Raw genomic sequence first — 21,402 nt, forward strand, 5'->3', positions numbered from 1 at the left:
ATTGCTGAGCTATAGTCAACGAACAGCATTCTTACATATGTATTCCTTTTGTCCAGATAGGATAGGGCGGTGTGCAGTGCGATGACGATTGCATAGTCTGTGGATCTATTGGGGCGATAAGCAAATTGAAGTGAGTCTAGGGTGTCAGGTAAGGTACAGGTGATATGATCCTTAACTAGCCTCTCAAAGCACTTCATGATGACAAAAGTGAGTGAGTCATTTAGTTCAGTTACCTTTGCTTTTGCAGCAGGAACAATGGTGGACATCTTGAAGCAAGTGGGGACAGCAGACTGGGATAGGGAGATATCGAATATGTCCGTAAACACTCCAGCCAGCTGGTCTGCGCATGCTCTGAGGACGCGGCTAGGGATGCCGTCTGCAGCCTTACTCACGTCAGCCACGTCAGCCACTCACGTCAGCCACGGAGAAGGAGAGCCTACAGTCCTTGGCAACTCCACTTTGTCTCTGTACTGACGTTTTGCCTGTTTGATTGCCTTACGGAGGGAATAACTACACTGTTTGTATTCGTCCATATTCCCAGTCACCTTGCCATGGTTAAATGCAGTGGTTCGCACTTTTTTTTAAATCTCCTTTTTTAAACACTTCCTGATGAACTCAGTCACCGTATCCGTGTATTCATCAATGATATTCTCAGAGGCTACCCGGAACATATCCCAATCCGCGTGATCAAAACAATCATTGAAGCATGGATTCCGATTGGTCAGACCAGCGTTGAATAGACCTTAGCACGGGTACTTCCTGTTTGAGTTTCTGCCTATAGGAAGGGTGAAGCAAAATGGAGTCGTGATCAGATTTGCCTAAGGGAGGGCGGGGGAGGGCCTTGTAAGAATTTCGAAAAGTTGAGTAGCGGTGGTCCAATGTTTTCCCAGAGCGAGTACTACAGCCAATGTGTTGGTAGCACTTCGGTAGTGTTTTCCTCAGATTTGCTATGCTAAAATCCCCAGCTACAATAAATGCCGCCTCAGGATATGTGGTTTCCAGTTTGCATAAAGTCCAGTGTAGTTCTTTGAGGGCCATCGAAGGTATCGGCTTGAAGGGGAATATATATTTTCAGCTGTTTGATGCTGGTGTACAAAAACAAAAGTAAAAGACCAAAAAAATATATAATTTAAGCTGCAATTTGAAACTTTTTGGGCCAAATTCACATAGAAATATGACTTATAGATCTGTCATTCTCATTGATAGCAAGTCTAAGAAGTGGTAGATCAGTTCTATGTGGGCTATTTCTATGCTTCCCGTTCTTATGTTTCATTTTTGCATTTTTAACATTCAGTTTTGCACACCAGCTTCAAACAGCTTAAAATACAATATTTTTGGTTATGGAAAATATATTTCACAGTGGTTTAGATGGTACAATGAGTCTCTACACTATACTTGCTTGTTTTGTCACATAAAAAAACTGAAATTAGGCGAACCATTAGAATTTTAGCAACCAGGAAAAATGCCAGAGCTAGTTCTGCATAGTGCACATAGAACAGATCTACAGCTTCTTAGACTTGCTTTCAATGAGAATGACATATCTATAACACACATTTCTATGTGAATTTGGTCGGGTAGCCCCAAAAAGTAGCATATTGCAGCTTTAAAGCTGAGAGTCTGCACTTTAACCTCATAGACATTGTATCATTTCAAATCCAAAGTGCTGGAGTACAGAGCCAAAACAACAAAAAATTTGTCCCAATACTTTTGGAACTCACTGTTTGACCTTTTGATAGCATGTTGCTTACTTGTGGTTGTAATCTCCCTTTATTAACATTATCTCTGGTGCCTTCTGTTTTGCGTGGTTCACAGTATAATACAAACGAATGTATACAGAAGAATAATATCATATAATATAATATTTGTGGTAGTGCAATGAGATGTATTGTCAGAGTAATAATGAGTTCCTTTTGGGTTTTGTTTATTTACATTTGAGTGGACCACTTCAGTACCTATAGAAGTTGTATCCGTAAAGCGTTTGACCATCCAACCTGTTTGACCTCGACCTTTCCTGGCTGAACTACGACAACTCCAGAGCTCCAGAAAACATCTTATGTGCCTGGAAATAAAAATAAATATTTGTCCATACCGTATGCATGACTTTTCTCCCAGTAAATCTCTTTATAACTCCTCCCCCTCTCATGTCTCTTTCCTCTCCTTTCTTTTTCTCAGGAGTGTGAGTATGATTGACATGCGCTGTGAGGATGACGCCAGCTTGCCGCAACACAGCCAGGTGCGCCACGAGCTCATGCACAACCAGTACAACATGATGAAGGAGGAAGAGGACCACTGGCAGGACGTAAGCACTCACACACAAACACACACACACACACACACACACATACTAATACACTTTCACACACTCACTCACACATTCATGCACTCATACATTGATGTGTCTGTGTGTTAGGACCTAGCCCGGTGGAAGAGTCGCAGGAGAAGCGTCTCCCAGGACCTGATCAAGAAGGAGGAGGAGAGGAAGATGATGGAGAAGCTGATGACGGGCGAGGGAGGGGCCATTTCTCAGAGGAGGAAGAGTATCAAGACCTACCGGGAGATCGTGGAGGAGAAGTAGGTCACAAGGCCATTTTAGGTCAAACCCTGGTTTCCATATTGTTGGTTGCCTCAATGTACAGTATTGCCCTATACCTACTCCCATGTTTCTTATATCCTAGCCTGTTGTTTCTTATATCCTAGCCTGTTGTTTCTTATATCCTAGCCTGTTGTTTCTTATATCCTAGCCTGTTGTTTCTTATATCCTAGCCTGTTGTTTCTTATATCCTAGCCTGTTGTTTCTTATATCCTAGCCTGTTGTTTCTTATATCCTGGCCTGTTGTTTCTTATATCCTAGCCTGTTGTTTCTTATATCCTAGCCTGTTGTTTCTTATATCCTAGCCTGTTGTTTCTTATATCCTAGCCTGTTGTTTCTTATATCCTAGCCTGTTGTTTCTTATATCCTAGCCTGTTGTTTCTTATATCCTAGCCTGTTGTTTCTTATATCCTAGCCTGTTGTTTCTTATATCCTAGCCTGTTGTTTCTTATATCCTACCCTGTTGTTTCTTATATCCTAGCCTGTTGTTTATTGTATCCTAGCCTGTTGTTTCTTATATCCTAGCCTGTTGTTTCTTATATCCTAGCCTGTTGTTTCTTATATCCTAGCCTGTTGTTTCTTATCGCATCCTGGCTCAACCATTTTTTTTTATGCTTTTAACTGCATCAGGGGATCAGTAGCAATGTACAGAAATGTTTCAACAATGATGCTTTCGTCAGTGTGTAGCCAGTCACATGGCCCCTGTCTCACCTTGTCCTCCCGTGTCTCCTTCCCTAGGGAACGTCGTGAGAACGAGCTCCGCGAGGCCTACCAGTCGGCCCGCACCCCTGAGGAGGCAGCGTCGGTCCTCCACCGCTACGCCCAGCGCTTCACCATCAGCGAAGCGGTGCTGGAGCGCCTGCAACTGCCCAAGCTGCTGGACAGGAGCGTCTCTGAAGATCCCACCACTGCCGCCAGCACACGTCTCCCCCTCACCCCCACCTCCCGTTCTCCCAACTCAACCGGCCCGGAAGAAGATCCAAATGGTCCTCTGAAGTACCTGAGGCAGCAGTCGCTCCCGGCACCCAAGTTTACTGTCACCGTCGAGGCCCAAGTGGCGGGGTTCCCCCAGGGTCAGTCTCATCGCCCCCAGATTCAGTCACGCACTCCTGAACCAAACCCCTCTATCCAGGCTGCCTCGCCTAAATCTGTTCCTTTGCTGACGCCCAAGCCTTACATCCAATCCAAGGGCACGCAGATGCTGGCGGGACCCAAGCCAGGCAAGGTGAGGCACAAAATGCAAGCAAATGGAGCAAGGGTTTTATCACTAGTGTATTTTACTATGTGTGAGCCAGGGTTCAAATTACCAGGGTGTTGTGGGGGATTTTGCACTCCCATGACAAATCAGGGCAGCTTCCAGAAGTGTTATGATACTAACAGATACTAAGATACTAATGTCCCCTGAAGTAGTTTTGTTCAGCCTAGTATTCCCAGGGCACACCGAAATGTATTATGTTAAATGGTCCCTGGTCTTGGCATTTACATTAGAATAGCAGACAGAAACCATGGCGATTGGGTGTCTTGTTTTTAGACAGAAGGATAAGGAATCCCATTTCCTTTTTCTGCGAAGTCGGTTGTGACGTCTCAATTTAGCACAACAGGGTGTTCATTTTCATCCGCGGAGAGCGATTTGCCAAATGGGCCTATTCCAAAGGACGATAACATGTTTTTCGGTTATTACGGGAACAAACTGGGAGCCACTTCTTTCCACTTTAGTGGCTGGAATGTCTTATTTGGAGCCGAGTGGAGCCTCCGCCTGAATGGGGGGGGGGGGGGGGGGGCTCTGTTCCGTATTGACTTAAAAAGTTGACAAGTAGGCCCTCTCAATATGAAGTGGGTCTCCAGGCAGACAAAGAGGGCCACACAGACTGAGGGGGGATTGTGGGTAGTGAGTCCCCCCTCCATTCAACAACCCCCCTGTGCGTCTGGAGTTAGCACTCGGCGCTCCTCACACATACATTACAGCCTTTCATTCAGTCCCAGCGTGTTATCGGGAGCTAGCTGAATAGCTAATAGGCCAGAGTTAACATACATGAGTTATGGTTTTATTTATAACATGGGGCAACTTCTGGTCTGGAGGGTCTGGAATAGAACTGTCTGGTCATATTGCGGTCATTGTGTGGAATGTGGTATTTTGGGATGTTTCACCCCAGTTGACTGTTCTTGCATTACTGTCTGATGGATACTTTTGGGGTGAGGATGCAGTCACAGTGTCTCTAAAATGGGGTTTTAGGGATTGATTTTTAGATTGAACTGCGTCTTTGTGGAGTGTGCATGTGTTCATGTGTGCCCACATATGTATGCGCGTGCTGTATGTATGTGCATGCATGTTTGTGTTCTTTAAGCCTTAAGTCTGTGCACTCAGGTGGACGGCTTGCTGCGAGTGAACGGCGACATGGGAAACGATGAGGTCACCACTCCAGAGAGCGACGGAAGAACCTCCCCTGTACGGTTCTACCCTTCCACTGCCACGCCTACAGCCTCCTCCGACCCTTCCGACACACCCCCATGTGTGGCCACTCCCCCACCCACACATAGCCCCTCCCCCAGGGCGAGCCCATTAACAGCCATGACAACTGTGGCACAGGGTGGCACAAGCACCGCAGTGCCACCTTCTTCAGTGCCAGGAGAAGGTGATGCCCAGGAGAAGAGTAACGCACAGGAGTCCATCCCACCTAGCCGGCCCACCTCACTGCCCTCGGTGAGGCTCCAGTACATGCAGCCAAGCCTGCTTTGTTTCTCTGAAAAAATAGATATAAGTTATCAAAAGGGTGGCCATTGGATCCAAGGGTCTGAATAGACCACGTACCGCTAGCAGCATTGTAGCCACAGACTGTTAGCGCCACAGACTGTTAGCGCTAGCTGTCCAGTCTTTGTTTTTGAAGTGTGTAATGAGCATAGAAAGACGGATACATGTAAGGAATTGGCAACACCCTCTAATTTTGAGAAATAAGCATCTTCTTCGCCAGTTAGGCCACTTGATTTCAACATCTTAACAAAGTGAACAGGCACGTTGTTCAAACAGTTGGAGGCGGACAGGAAGGTGTAGTCGTAACAACATAAGTCTTGAAAACTGTCAAGTGAAAACCCACATATAAACCAGACCTGTGTGTTGTTCTTAGTCTGCATGCAGTCCTAGATAGGATAAAGCAACATTGAGTCAGATAGGTCATGACTTCAACAAAAGGAATGTGGAGGATGCGTTCACAGAGTATTTCTCCCTTTGTGTGTCCCTACAGGAGCTGCAGAGCACAGAGAGCATTGTGGAGGCGGGAGGCAGGTCTGCTGCAGGCCCACTGAAGGATGGGGAGCCCAACACAGCAGCGGCTGCAGTACAGTCCTCTCCAGCTACAGGTCTGCTCCTATGGGTTACCTAGAATGCCAGTCTAACCTCTGCTACCCTGACACCTAGTGGTGACAATTTATGTTGTTTTTATAACCCATCCAATCCTTTTGCTATTCAATATTCATGCTAGTCATGTATTACTCATTGTCTGACTTGAAAACGAACACTTTAAGTTATTCAACTATTTATTCAACTTGGTCTTCCTGTGGTTAACGTCACATTATGACCCACTGTCTGGACCTGTACTCTGATGCAGAACCTTGCTCTGATGCAGCTAAACATGTGTCTCTGTTTCGTTGAAAGAGTCACAACACGCTACCAAGGAACAAACAGAAGTGTGTACGAATGCCACAGCGACCAGACCGAATGCCACAGTCCCCTGTCCTGTTCAATCAGAGCACGCAACACAGCAAGCTCAGCCAATGACTGCACAGGTGAGATCACCTACCAACTAATCAATGGCCCCAATGCTCCAAATAGTCAATAATTTGTGCCCTGATTTACCTCAAGCACACTCTTAGACATAAAGGAGCCTGGGAGAACCTTTTGGGATTCTAAAAAGGGTCTTCGAGAAACTCTGTGTAAATGTTCAAACCTGAATCATTTTGTGATGGGAGGAGTTCAATCGAGTACCACAGTATGAGTCATAATACCCATAAAACCTAGCAGTCAAAAGGGAAATGGTTCCAATCGTTTTTTTCCACCCTTCATTTTAAAAACACTTCAAATAAGGGCAGTGTTTCATGCAGGCTTACCCTGGTTGGACATTTAGATAACCGTGTAAATCTCTCTAGGACAAGGTGACTTTTATCAATATATTCGCCTCTATTTGAAAGCCACGCCCCTACTAAGCCATACCTCCAGTCCAGGGTTCCTCCATAGAATTAGTTGTGGCTCGAAGAACCGTGAAGATCTTCAAGGAACCTGGATGATGGGTTCTTGGAGGAACCGTTAATGTGTCAAAGAGTGCCCGGGAGGGCGCAGCACCATTTAACTTTCAGATAGAAATGCATTATGTACAATGGGCATGATTCTATACTGTGTAGAATAGGGTATCGCATAAGCTATATAAATTCAATTTATATCTGCTACATTCTAACTAAATATTTGGAATGTTCTCCTGGTCATGTTTTGATCATTGTGTTTATGATTTTTCTGCTTCTGATCTTAGGTCAGTGAGCCCAGCCTGGAATTGTCTCAGAGTGCAGAGGAAGTTGCTGCCTTGGCTGATCCAGGACCTGTCAGAAACAAACCGCCATGTGAGGCACCCACAACAGGTAATCAAAATCTGTTTTCAGATGAGAATGAACCTCAAAAACGACCTTTTCCCAATAGTCTTTATTGTACGCAGCCCTTTCAACTCTGCTATCACACACCCCAACTCTTTTTTTCCCCCCCCTTGGTTCTCCAACTGGCACTGTATTTTTGCTTTTGATCTCTCTATCTATCCCCTCCTTTTCTTCTCCTCTCCCCCTGCCTCCTTCCTTCCCCCTGCCTCCTTCCTTCCCCCTCCGTCTCGCTTGTGCTGTAGAGCTGGCTAACAGTGCCAGCTTTCCGCCAGAAACCGGCAACCCTAGGTTAGGCCTACGTTGGGAGTTCTTCGCCCCACCAGGTAAACTGCTCACTGAATAGTTGGGCTCGCCTGTAACCCCCGTTGGAGTTCACATACTCATACACTGTGCAGGCTTTCCCCAGTGCTTCCCTAGGAGCTGGGTGACAGCATTGGAAACCCATTTCTTCAATCTACTGTTTTTTTGTTTTCATTTATTATTGGTGTGCTGTGGATCCCATTATATTACACATGAAGTTGGTGTTATAATGCTGTAATTACTACATTAACTACAGCATTGTTACAAGTGTAACTACCGTGCCGCTACAGGTATAAGAGCAACTTCCTGTAAGGTGTTACAGCACTGTTGAATGTTCCCTTTTGCACAGACCATCTCCAAAATGGAAACTGGAATTGTTAGCTACTCAGTAATTAAAAATACCTCACGGCTCGTCGTTTCTAAGCAACTCAATCTTTAACTTTATGCCTTATCGCCTTGATTTGTTCCCTGCCATCTTTCACTTCATTCCCTAATTCCTCCCCGTGACATTCATTATGGAATTAGCTTTTTCCATGTGTTCACACAAAGACGGCATAGTTAGCAAATGATATGATAAAAATGTCCTGTCCACTCAGCATCAGTTCCTGTGTTGGAAAGATGTTTGTTTTCTAACCGTCTACCTTTTTCACTCTACTTCTATTCCATAGAGGGGGAAGAGCCGAAGCGTGGGAAAGTGCCGGTAAGTAGGTTGTAACGGCTCCTATAGTCTTTCCTGGTTGAGTTCTAAAGGTTTAAAAAAAAAATGTTTCTCATCCGGTTGAGCCAAAATGTGTTCATTAGGCCACACGTTTCTTATTGGGCAAGTTTAGGTGGCTCCCCGTTTCACTCCATTTCAGAGAGTGTTCTTCTGTTTCGTGCCTACTGAGCACAATCCTTTTGTTGTTTCTGTAATATATTTAGGACCTCCCTAAGACCCAATGATTGACTGGTCATTCTTCATTGGCTCAACCTATTAAATGAGGATGATGTACAGAGTGCCCAGCATTGCTTTTCTCCTTTTCCCTTCATCCCCTCATCTCTCTTTTCTCTCTCCTTAGTAGGACTCATTTGGCTAGCATGGAAATGGTGCTGTGGTAGATCAACTGTCTGTCTCCTCTCTTCCCTCTTTGTGGATGTGTGTGTGTACTCCGGTTTGTGGGTTGGTGTATGTATGCATGCTTGTGTGCACAAATATGTGTGTGTGTGTGTGTGTGTGTGTGTGTGTGTGTGTGTGTGTGTGTGTGTGTGTGTGTGTGTGTGTGTGTGTGTGTGTGTGTGTGTGTGTGTGTGTGTGTGTGTGTGTGTGTGCGAGCCCCGGATGGGCCCTATCAGGTCACTCAGGTGTCATCCCCGGTAGTGATTCAGGCAAAGCGGGGTGACCGCTGGGCTTGGGACCCAGATGAGGAGCGAAAGCGTCAGGAAAGGTGGCAGCAAGAGCAGGAGCGCATGCTTCAGGTAGCCTGAGTTATGCTACTAAAGACAGAAACGCTAAGCCTGACGTAGCATGCTAAATCTAGGCCTGAGTTAAAATGCTGCTAAAAATATGTTAACAAAAGCTGATGCTCTATTGACGTTAGCAAAAGCTAGGCCTGAATAAGCCTGCTGTTTACTGAATATATGGTCTTCAGCCCCAGTTACATTTACCCAAAGCGGGTGCTTTCTATAAGCTTGCAGCCACATTTAAATTAACCACAATATTGCTTAGGCATCTGCCTGCTCTGAGTCTGAAGTCGAACCCCAATCTGCTACTCACTGCTGTGCAGACAGTGGCCACACGTAAGCAGCATTGCACAATAAACACTGTGTGCTATGGCATGTCCTGCATCTCACATTCACTCGCCAGATCCCCAGATCTGCCGCCAGTCAACCTCACACTCCTCCTCTACCCACCCATCATAGGATGTGTCTCAATTCTCCAAAGTAACCTTCCTTTATCCTCACATCTTCAATATATTCTCAGATCTGTACAGAAGAAAGGGGGGAGATGAGGAAAGAAAGCCATTTAGACTTTTGAGATCCACCCACAGGGTTTGCTTGGCTGATGCATGAACCCTTGTCACCCTTGTCACCTTTGACCCCTAAACACCCTTGTCATTGTATGGTGTGTCTGTTGCTTTGGTTGGCAGCTTTTTGATGGTTTGTATTTTCTCTCATCTTTATATGTTTCATCATGCATGCTATGTTTGTGTATGCCCACTTTTTCCTGTCACATAATTGGCCCGTTTTTCTCAATGGTGCTTCCTACAGACCTGAACTCAGTTATTTATTGAGATGAAATCCAATGTGAATGGATAAAATCAAAGTTGGTCCGATGGTTTCATATTTCAAAATGAGTCTAAAGTTGAGTCTTCTGTATTTCACACCATCTGTTGCGGGGGTCTTTCAGTACCACTTTAAACGAAGTACAACCTATAAAGGCTTTATAGTACACTGAACAAAAATATACACGTCACATGCAGCAATTTTAAAGATTTTACTGGGTTATTATTTATATAAGGAAATCACTATTGAATTAAATTAATTATTCCCTAATCTATTGATTTTGCATCACAGATACCTTAAAAGCAAGGTAGGGGTGTGGATCAGAAATCCAGTCAGTATCTGGTGTGACCTCCATTTACCTCATGTAGCTCAACACATCTCCTTCACATAGAATTGATCAGGCTGTTGATTGTGGCCTGTGGAGTGTTATCCCTCCTCATCAATGGCTGTGCCAAGTTGCTGGATATTGGCAGGAACTGGAACACGCTGTCATACACGTCGGTCCGGAGCATCCCAAACATGGTCAATGGGTGAAATGTCTAGTGAGTATTCAGGCCATGGAAGAAATGGGAAATGTTCAGCTTACAGGAATTGTGCACAGATGCTTGCGACACACTTCTCCAACGTGCCAGTGGCTATCGAAGGTGAGCATTTGCCCACTGAAGTCAGTTAGGATGCTGAACTGCAGTCCGATGGAGTCTCTGGTGAGTTCGACGAGCACGCAGATGAGCTTCCCTGAGACGGTTTCTGACAGTTTGTGCAGAAATTCTTCAGTTGTGCAAACCCACAGTTTCATCAGCTGTCCGAGTGGCTGGTCTCAGATGATCCCACAGGTGAAGGAGCCTGATGTGGATGTCCTGGGCTGGCTTGGTTACCGGTGGTCTGCGGTTTTGAGGCCGGTTGTACACACTGCCAAATTCTCTAAAACAACGTTGGAGGCGGCTTAGGGTAGAGAAATGAACATTCAATTATCTGGCAACAGCTCTGGTGGACATTCCTGCAGTCAGCATGCCAATTACACGCTCCCGCAAAACTTTAGACATCTGTGGGGTTGTGTTGTGTGACAACACTGCACACTTTAGAGTGGCCTTTTATTGTCCCCAGCACAAGGTGCACCTGTGTAATGAGCATGCTGTTTAATCAGCTTCTTGATATGCCCCACCTGTCAGGTGGATGGATTATCTTGGCAAAGAAGAAATGCTCACTAAAACAGGGATGTAAACACATTTCAGTTCATGAAACATGGGACCAACACTTTACATTTTTGTTCAGCATACATAAAGCCTTCATAAGCAATACATAAATGTTTCACAAATGATCTATAACCGTATGTCGTAATCTAAAAATGGTGTGTAAAGGGTGACATAACAATTCCTACTGTACAGTCAATGTCCGTGCCCCTGTGGAACTTTAATTAGCATAATAAACACATTCCCATTCAGATCTGTCTGTTTAAACTAGAGATATATGTTGCATAGGCTGTGTCTCAATCCACCTCATCCACCGATGTCGGCCTTCCGCATCTGTAGTGGAAGGTTGCAGAGCTGCAGCGCTGTTTGTCAGACCAAGAGAGGGTTAGCTAACACGCTAAGTAGTTGCAAAGTTGTTAATTAGCTCAAATGCTAACGTTGCCTGTGATGAGATTGAAACATGCAACCTTTGGTTTGCTAGGCGTTTGCGTTATATGTTTGACCTACCACTTTACTTTTGTTTGTCTCAAAATCTCTCATTGTCATTGTTGATGAATGTATGTCGTCTCTCGTTGCCAACGATAACAGGAGAAGTACCAGCGTGAGCAGGAGAAGCTGAAACAGGAGTGGGAGCGAGCGCAAAGAGAGGTGGAAGAGGAGGAGAGGCGGTACCATGAGGAGGTGTGTGCGTGTGTGCGTGTGTGTGCGTGTGTGCGTGTGTGTGTGTGTGTGTGTGTGTGTGTGTGTGTGTGTGTGTGTGTGTGTGTGTGTGTGTGTGTGTGTGTGTGTGTGTGTGTGTGTGTGTGTGTGTGTGTGTGTGTGTGTGTGTGTACTTTATGAAGATGGCAGGGTTGAGAGTGTGTATTTGCAGTGTGGGGGAGTAGTGAACTACATGTAGTTTAACTAGTAATTCAACTACATTTTGCAGTAGCTTGTTGGTAGTTAAACTCAATTCTAGGTAGTGTTTTCTGTAGTGAATTACTTTTTTTGCCATGTAACGATGTAACTAACTACTGGAACCACACTACTTTTTTTGCAAAAATAAGATAAATATGGGTGAAGTAGGCAATCATTTCCTTTCTTGTTTGGCATCAGTCCTGCCTAAATCTCACTTGAAACATTGTTTCTGTGTTTAACAGGCTAAATTACACATTCTGTTAACATATGACCCCAAAGATATCTGTTCTTGTAATTTTGTATTCTATGACATTTCAGATTGACATAAGATAGTTTTTCACGAAGTAATACTTTTTCAAAGTAACTTTAGTTAAGTAATCTATCTTCTTCATATGGATAGCTTTAGTGTAGCTTAACTTCTTCCAGTGTGAAGTAGTTGGTAGCTTGGTAAGTTACAGTGCCTTCGGAAAGTATTCTGACCCCTTTTTGTTAGGTTACTGCCCTATTCTAAAATTGATTAAATCGTTTTTTTCCCTCATCAATCTACACACAATAACCCATAATGACAAAGCAAAAACAGGATTTTATAAATTTTTGCTAATTTATTAAAAATGTCAAGTGTAAATATCACATTTACATAAGTATTCAGCCCTTTACTCTTTACTTTGTTGAAGCAGCTTTGGCAGCGATTACAGCCTCGAGTCTTCTTGGGTATTACGCTACAAGCTTGTATTTGGGGACTTTCTCCCATTCTTCTCTGCAGATCCTCTCAAGTTCTGTCAGGTTGCATGGGGAGCGTTGCTGCGCAGCTATTTCAGGTCTCACCAGAGATGTTCGATCGGGTTCAAGTCCGGGCTCTGGCTGGGCCACTCAAGGACATTCAGAGGCTAGTCCCAAAGCCACTCATGCGTTGTCTTGGCTGTGTGATTAGGGTCGTTGTCCTGTTGGAAGGTGAACCTTCACCCCAGTCTGAGGTCCTGAGCGCAGGAGCAGGTTTTCATCGAGGATCTCTCTGTACTTTGCGCCGTTCAACTTCCGTCATGTGCCTTTTACTGAGGAGTGGCTTCTGTCTGGACACTCTACCATAAAGGCCTGATTGGTGGAGTGCTGCAGAGATGGTTGTCCTTCTGGAAGGTTCTCCCATCTCCACAGAGGAACTCTAGAGCTCTGTCTGGGTGACCATCAGATTTTTGGTCACCTCCCTCACCAAGATCCTTCTTGGTGGCCAGCTATAGGAAGAGTCTTGGTGGTTCCAAACTTCTTCCATTTAAGAATGATGGAGGCCACTGTGTTCTTGGGGACCTTCAATGCTGCATAAATATGTTGGTACCCTTCCCCAGACGGGTACTAAAACACAATCGATACAATCCTGTCTCGGAGCACTACGGACAATTCCTTCGAACTCATTGCTTGGTTTTTGCTCTGACATGCACTGTCAACTGTGGGACCTTATTTCGACATTTCCAAATCATTACCAATAAATTGAATTTACCACAGGTGGACTCCAATCAAGTTGTAGAAACATCTCAAGGATGATCAATGGAAACAGGATGCACCTGAGCTCAATTTCAAGTCTCATAGCAACGGGTCTGAATACTTATGTAAATAAGGTATTTCTGTTTTTGCTTTGTCGTTATGGGGTATTGTGTGCAGATTGCTGAGGATTTTTATTTTTTTCTCAATTTTAGAATAAGGCTATAACGTAACAAAATGTGGAAAAAGTCAATGGGTCTGAATACTTTCCGAAGCCACTGTATGTATGTGACTGCTGACTGAAAACAAACGTGTTATCCTCCTATCAGTGTCCTCCTACCTTTTCCCTACAATGACTCTTTCCTGCATTCTGCCCTCCCTCTCGCCCTAACTCCCTCCCTTCATCCTTCAATCTTCCCTCCTTCCCCTCCCCCTTTTACCTCCTCCCTCCGCCTTCTTTCGTCCTTGCCTCCCTCCCTCCTTTCCTCCCTCCACAGGAGCGCAGGATACTAGAAGAGACTGTGGCCCCCCTGACCCCCCCCTCCTGCAACTTGCCCTCCCCCATCCGGGGTGACGCCCCCACACCAACGGACCCCCAGGACACCATCGTCCGGTCGCTGGCCGACTGGGAACGCAAGCAGGAGCTGCTGGAGAGGCAGGGGGTGAGAGGAGACGTTATATTGGGTTACCTTTGGAATCAATCTCACATTTTGAATTAGCCATTTTATTCAGTAAATATCTGCAAAGAGGCAATGTGTTTTTTGTTACACTGGATTTTAAGGTAATACAACTTGACACAGTTCGAAGGCATTATACTCAGTGTATGAGTAGGGACGTGGACTTCACTAATCCAGTGAAATTGTGAACTAACCGTTTGAATTTATTGAACAGCTAATATGTCCCATAATGCAGTATGTTTTGTGTTTCAGTGGATTTTAGGGTGATTGTAACTAACCCTTTGAAACTGCCTTTACCTCCGTTCATCCACCAGGGGAACACAGAGAGTGTGGAATGGAAACGACAAGACAACGACAGGAGTAGTGACATCAGCACAGCGTCCAGAGATGAGAGCCTGAAAACAGCAGTTAGGTCAGTCTGTGGACATGTTTAACTATAGTTGTGGGGACCAGAAGTCCCCACAAGAATAGTAAACCAACAAAAATTTGACCAACCATTTTCTTGGTCCCCACAAGGTCAAAATCTATTTCTAAAGGCGTTTAGTGGACCAGTAGGACCAGAAGTCCCCACAAGAATAGTAAACCAACAAAAATTTGACCAACCATTTTCTTGGTCCCCACAAGGTCAAAATCTATTTCTAAAGGCGTTTAGTGTTCAGTTTAGGATTAGTGTGAGGGTTAGAATTAGGGTTAGGAGATAGGAGATAGGGTTCGTTTTAGGGTTAGGAGCTAGGGTTAGGTTTAGGGTTAAGGTTAGGTTTTTGGGTTAAGGTTAGGGTTAAGGTTAGGGTAAGGGTACGGGTTAGGGTTTAGGGAAAATAGGATTTTGAATGGGACTGAATTGTATGTCCCCACAAGGTTAGCTGTTTGGCGGGGTTTGGCCAGGGTAGGCTGTCATTGTAAATGAGAATTTGTTCTTAACTGACTTGCCTAGTTAAATAAAGGTTAAATAACATTTAAACATTTAAAAATCTGTGTGTGTGTGTGTGTGTGTGTGTGTGTGTGTGTGTGTGTGTGTGTGTGTGTGTGTGTGTGTGTGTGTGTGTGTGTGTGTGTGTGTGTGTGTGTGTGTGTGTGTGCCCTTGAACCCTACAATGGGCGTGAAAATAATCACTTTCTATTTATTATCATGGCTCATTAATGACAAATGTTTATTTTTTTGTACCCAAACTGAAACTAATCAATCATTTAAGCAAACAATCAATCATCCACAGCTCGATCAGCCAGAACAGCAGTCAGACAGACAAGCTGGCTCCGAGTCTGAAGAACGGTCAAAGAGCACCACCCGCCATGGCCCTGCCCCAGCCCCCCAACAAGAAACAACATCCAGAGGTCTTACTAGACTGCACCAAACCCAGCCAGCAGACGCCCTCTCGGGACAGGAGGTATGTGTGGGTGCGGAGAGGTGTGGGGTGGGGGTAGGGTGCATGCATGAGTTTGTTCTATCATTCACAGGCTAATATACACTGTATCATGCAGAGAGGTTTCTCTTTTTGTTTTTAAGTTAGTTTATTGAATGCTACTCCACATCTTCTATCTGTTTGATGGACATGCCTTTTACCCAGATGGCCTTGTCTCACTGTCATGATAAACTGTTCATCTCAAACCACCCACTCGCCCCTACCAACTCACTCGGAGGGCCCTCCGTTGTCACGTGTTGCTGACGAAACTCCGAGGGTGACTTCCAGAGAGTGGCGAGGGGATCAATAAACCCATCAACATTGGGACACACTGGTGACTTGAATGATGCAATTCGTGTTCCACTTTTAAATAATAAAACAAGCATAACATTTAAATGAGCAAATCCAGCCTATCGTTTTACAAGACATAAAGCTCGGTAACAGTTAAGCATTTAATTTGGGAGGTATTTCATCTGTTTACGTGTCAAATCTCAATATCAGACATAAACAAATTGGCGTGGCATGTAATTAGGCACGACGACTCTCCATTATGTTGTTCTGAATTGCACATAATTCCAAACACATCACGGTGCATGTTGGGATAGCACTTCGCTCTGAATTATGCAGCCTTGCTGGCTTGGCTGAAGTGGCTATCGCAGGGTCTAATTAGCCCCATGCACCCTCGATAAGTTTTACTCCATCAGCTTTGTGGGCACTTGTGTATATGGCGGAGGCACACGTGAATGAGCAAATGGAGGGCTGCGGGAAAGGGAGTGATTTGGGATTCAGTGAAGGCTTTATAGATTCATGACAACAGAGATGATACATTTACAAATTCACCCAAAAAAAAGTCCCTTATTTATAATTGTCCAACCAATATTTTTTTTTTTTTTTTTGTGGTTCAAGAGATGAAAAAATAAATAAAATAAGAACACATATTGGTAAACCTACTGCCTATAGTGCGAATTTGTAAAATGCAGCTGTATTGCACACTGTATGGTCAACAGAATTGGCATACAACATCTGAATTTTCACCTATAACAGTGTTTCCCAACTCAAGTCTTGAGTTCCCAACAGCACACATTTTTGGTGTCACCCCTGACAAACTCACCTGATTCATCATTGAGGGTTTGATGATTTAGTTGACAAGTTAAATCAGGTGTGCTTGACCGGGGCTACAAAAATGTGTGTTTGGGGTACTCGAGGACTGGAGTTGGGAAACACTGACCGATTGAACCTCAATATTGTTTGCTTAGCTCCCATACTTTTGATTGGTCCAATTCATACTAATGGATTCAATCATGTCCATGTTGCTAGGCAGGTCATCATGTTGCATGTTGCTCTTCATCTCCAGGTGTGGCTCTATTGAAACCATGGGGCCCAGTCCATTAAAGTCACCCACCACATGCCCATCCGACATGCCCCCATCTCCAAACAGGTATTTTGACACATGTTGACATATTGTACACCAGAGGGCGCCAAACTCAGCTCCTTGAGATCACTCACTGCTGCGTCTGTCATCTGTTGTATTGAGAAGGATATTGAACTTGCCGCAAGTGCAAGGTTTGATCTCTGTGAATAGTAGGGCAATCATGTCAGTTCTATAGAAGACATTTCTGGTATCTCAAACTGGTATAACTGAGTCACATATACTGTAGTAATAGGGCACACTCCCTCCCGAGTGGCACAGCGGTTAAAGGCACTGCATCTCAGTGCAAGAGGCGTCACTGCAGTCCCTGGTTCGAATCCAGGCTGCATCACATGTGCCTGTGATTGGGAGTCCCATAAGGTGGCGCGCAATTGGCCCAGCGTCGTCCAGGTTTGGCCGGGGTAGGCCGTCATTGTAAATAAGAAATGTTTCTTAACTGACTTACCTAGTTAAATAAAGGTTACACGTATAGATTCATATGCTTTTGCTACAGTATATGCGAGTCAGGAGGAATCTACAAGCCTCAATCCCTAAATGTTCCATTCACTATCACTGGACCATACTTCATTTGGCAGCGCGGTCGTTCAGTTTGTGCTGCTCAGTTGTCAATCTGTGTTAATCGGGACCATATTCTCCCCTGCAGGTCAGTGAGTGGTAAGAAGCTGTGCTCCAGTTGCGGCCACCCTCTGGGCAAAGGGGCAGCCATGATCATTGAGACCCTCAGCCTTTACTTCCACATCCAGTGCTTTAAGGTCAGTATCACGCAGGCAGGCTGTGTTAGGTCAGCACCACATCCATCCATAGGTAGTAGCCACAGGGCCGTGACTAATGCACTTGATGATGAATTTCAGTCCAACCCGTAGACCCAACCCCCCCAGATTCTCCTTGTTGATCTTTAAGGATAGTACAGGGGCAGGTAAAATGTCCCACCCAACCAATCAGAAGGCAAGGTGAAGGAATTACCATATTGCTTAAACCTTTTCGAATCCTCTCTCATCAATACTTTAACCGATGCCGCCAGCTTTGTCAGATCAGCGATTACTACAAGGAAGTAAGGAAAGAATTATGCATTTACAAACGTATTCAAACAAAGCCCATGTCTTACTTTGCTTCCACCTTCCTCTCTCTCTCTCTCTCTCTTCCTCTTCCCCCTCTCTTCACCCTGCAGTGTGGGGTCTGTAAGGGGCAGCTGGGTGACACCACCACAGGGACAGACGTGAGGATTCGGAACGGCCTCCTCAACTGCCACCAGTGCTACATCCGATCCCGCTGTGAGTCACACACACACACACACACATCCCCGCTTACACACACACACACACACTCACGGTTACACACACACGTATACATACTTGCATACACACTATCTCTCTCTCAAACTCACACATACAGACTCCCTCTCTTTCTCGCATACACACCTTTGTCTTCCTCGCTTTCACATGATAAATAGCTACATCACACACTGATTCATTTATTGCCCTTTTCACAGTATTAATTTTGCTGATATAGGAGTATCATTGACCAAATTGCCTCAGAGAAATACATGTATTTTCCCTTAATCCAATTGAATTATGATGATCATCTATTAGAGAATTTACGGTTGTGCTTATTATTGCTCTATTTCTTTTCAGCAGCCGGCCAGCCAACCACATTGTGACGACATTGGGAAAGCACAAGGATTACGGAGAAATTGTCTCCCTTCTCCCTTTTTCTCCAGTAATCGACATATGCGTGGAATGTGTCTTGTCTGTCAAGGCCTATGTTGGGATTTTTGCAATATCTGCAATTCACATCCCATGACTTTATTGAAATGGGCCAAAATATTCCTGACCTTGGGAAATTGTGTGTGCATTGAATATTAGTGACTGATCGTTGTAGTTGCCCTATGGATTATATTGACCCTGTATGATTACAGCTCAGAGGTTCTCATTTCCTCGTTTCTATATGCACCCACAAGCCCTTGTGAAGATGGCGGCCATTTTGATTCTGAGCTCTGATACTGTAAATTTGGTGTAGACAGTATGACAGCCTCCATCACTTCCAAACTGAATAGGAAACTCCTGAAAATACCAATGCAATGAAATCCAACAAACTGAGTTTGGGACTTAGACTAAATATTTGTTAATAAGAAAAACCTTTTCTTTGAATCTCTTGTACGGAGGTTGTTAGATAGGCCTTGTTAGTCTTTCGTTTGTAACTTCAGCTTTTCATTTGTTCCTTTAAGAAGGTTGTCAAGATTTCGAATTAAAGTGTCAAGTATTGTAATAGAAGTGTATTCCATTTTGATGACTTGAGGTCTTTAGGGGTTATTTCTTGATGGTCAGCAAAAGTCTTAGAAGAGCCAGATTTTTTCCTCCTGATTTAGATTTTTGCTGAAATCCCAATTAATCCAAACTCTGGTTTAAATTCTGGGAGTAAAATTGTTTTTCTGCCTTTCTTATATTTACAGGAAGCTCGAAAATTGGCTGTTTATCTTTTATTTATTCCCTATTGCTTTAGTAGCCTACTGGATTTAAAAAAATATACCGTGCTGTTACTAGGATATACATTACCGTAACATCGCACTTTGGCCTGAAAAGGTCATCCTTTTCTCTCTTTCTTTGCTCGAAACAAATATCCGCTTACAAAGTTAGATGTACTTGATTTTAGAGCAATAACAGGAACTGGTGCATGTGAACTGGTTGCGCTTGTGGAGGTTAACAATTGTCATTAGTACGGATGTATGCTACTGTACTAAACCATTCGGTTTCCTCTTAACCCAATTCTCTTTAGGAATTCCACGCTTGAAATGTTATAAAACATGTGCCTTAGGTAAGCAGGTGATTGCACACGCCAGGGAAGGGAACCCAATTACGGTGTCCACTTAAGTATGACTGGTAAGAATGGGAGGTATTTGTCCATTTGAGTATGATTGGGTAGGTTAGGAGGTTTTTGTCGAAATAGTGCTAAAACACAGAGGACACTGCACCAGGACTTAAAATCGCCCACTCCAATTTTTTGTTGTTGATATCCCCCTTTATTTTTTGCTCATGTCATAGCCTACCAAACCTTCCATTGTTTTCTCATGATTTCGTGATTTGCGGTGATAGTCTTTACAATTTAAAACGGAATTTAGAATATATCTAAGACACACGGTGGAAATATTTCATATCAGCCAGTTGCAAGAACAAAAATGCCATTGTTTTTTAATTGTGTTTCCGAATGTTTTTATTGTATTATAATGAGTCTACATGCCTCTCCCTGTTGACAGTGGTGACGATGTTGGTAAATGCTCAGCAATAGAATACCATTTTCAACACAAAAAAATAATAATCATTAGGCCTACTTGTTGCATTGTGAAATTATGGCTAAAATGTTCTTACCAGCAGTTGCACGTGAGTAACATTTGTTTGGATATAAACTAAAGACCAGTGCCAGCAGTTGGAGAAATTATACCAGTTGTGGATATATGTTAAAATGGACGTAGGCCTATTCCAAATCATTTGCTATGTCGAAATAAATCCATAGCTTACTCTTATATCGGATGTATGATCCATTCTCAAATGTAGCTTACAACTTTGCCCGTCTGGGTACATTTTTCTGACATACTGTATTTTTAAGCTTCGGTTCTGATTGTGTCTTTTTTACTTTTACTTAGGAAATGAATCAATCCCGGCTAATTCTGCAGGGGGGCATCTTTGAGACAGAAATAGCGATATTGTCTTAGCAGGATGAATAGCTTGGGAATTATATTTTATGTCTAAGTTCTGTATTTATTGTAATATTCACCTGAACACTATCCGAATATAGATACATGTGATGTTCAAATGCAATGGCTTTATAGTATACTGTATGTTTATAAATAAAATGTAACAAAAAAATGGACTTGTGGGTGTCTGTAGTTATGATATTATGAAGTAATGTGCAGCATGTGGGCGATTCGGCTCAATTTGCGAGAAAGCGTGCTTTCTGGCGGGATGCGCTGTCCATGGTGCTGAAATCAATCCCCAGCCATTAGAATGGGCCACGCCCGCCAGAATGGTGTCTTTCAGTGTATTAGGTGACTTATATTATAGATGTGCATAGTAATACATTATATTATAGAATCCATGACAAAAGTTATTAAAGAATGTGATTTAATTTGTGAGAACCAATATGTGAATTTGACATGGATTAGGGAATCAGAAGACAATAGCAATTTATGTGCGAATTTGGTTAACCTTTTTTTTTTTCAATATTTTCTATGCAGAATTGTAGCCTAAGGTGTTTGCTTACATTTTGTCTAAAGATGTACAAAGAAAAACATGACAAAGCAAATTTGATTATTATTTTTATCATCAACAACCATTTCAATGGTACACCTGGAAAACTATGTGAACATGTAGAAATATTTCCCTCTTAAATATAAGCATTCATTACCTACATATAAATAGCTTTCAAATCCTGGACAAAACATGTTACATTATGCTCACAAAATGGGGGAAATTATTATAAAATTGGACAGAAAAGACAACATGCAAATAAAAATGAAATAAATACAATGTTTGCATCCATTCCCTTTTTTTACACA

At 43.6% G+C, this 21,402-nt stretch overlaps 1 protein-coding gene across 1 annotated transcript in view; it reads left to right on the top strand.

Moving 5' to 3' along the window:
• LOC120062236 (LIM and calponin homology domains-containing protein 1-like) overlaps positions 1-20,741 on the top strand; it is a 90,995-nt gene extending 70,254 nt beyond the window's left edge. Inside the window, exons 9-25 of the mRNA XM_039012055.1 lie at positions 2,173-2,299; positions 2,411-2,571; positions 3,329-3,815; positions 4,956-5,291; positions 5,830-5,944; positions 6,240-6,370; positions 7,108-7,213; positions 8,194-8,225; positions 8,858-8,980; positions 11,566-11,658; positions 13,845-14,009; positions 14,339-14,436; positions 15,239-15,409; positions 16,779-16,862; positions 17,497-17,605; positions 18,022-18,124; positions 18,485-20,741. Coding sequence (XP_038867983.1) covers positions 2,173-2,299; positions 2,411-2,571; positions 3,329-3,815; positions 4,956-5,291; positions 5,830-5,944; positions 6,240-6,370; positions 7,108-7,213; positions 8,194-8,225; positions 8,858-8,980; positions 11,566-11,658; positions 13,845-14,009; positions 14,339-14,436; positions 15,239-15,409; positions 16,779-16,862; positions 17,497-17,605; positions 18,022-18,124; positions 18,485-18,510 — 2,467 coding nt within the window. The 3' untranslated portion in view covers positions 18,511-20,741. The remainder of the gene's footprint in view (positions 1-2,172; positions 2,300-2,410; positions 2,572-3,328; positions 3,816-4,955; positions 5,292-5,829; positions 5,945-6,239; positions 6,371-7,107; positions 7,214-8,193; positions 8,226-8,857; positions 8,981-11,565; positions 11,659-13,844; positions 14,010-14,338; positions 14,437-15,238; positions 15,410-16,778; positions 16,863-17,496; positions 17,606-18,021; positions 18,125-18,484) is intronic.
• The last annotated feature ends 661 nt before the right edge of the window (positions 20,742-21,402 follow it).

This window comes from Salvelinus namaycush, chromosome 17 (assembly GCF_016432855.1).
Source record: "Salvelinus namaycush isolate Seneca chromosome 17, SaNama_1.0, whole genome shotgun sequence".
Taxonomy (NCBI): domain Eukaryota; kingdom Metazoa; phylum Chordata; class Actinopteri; order Salmoniformes; family Salmonidae; genus Salvelinus; species Salvelinus namaycush.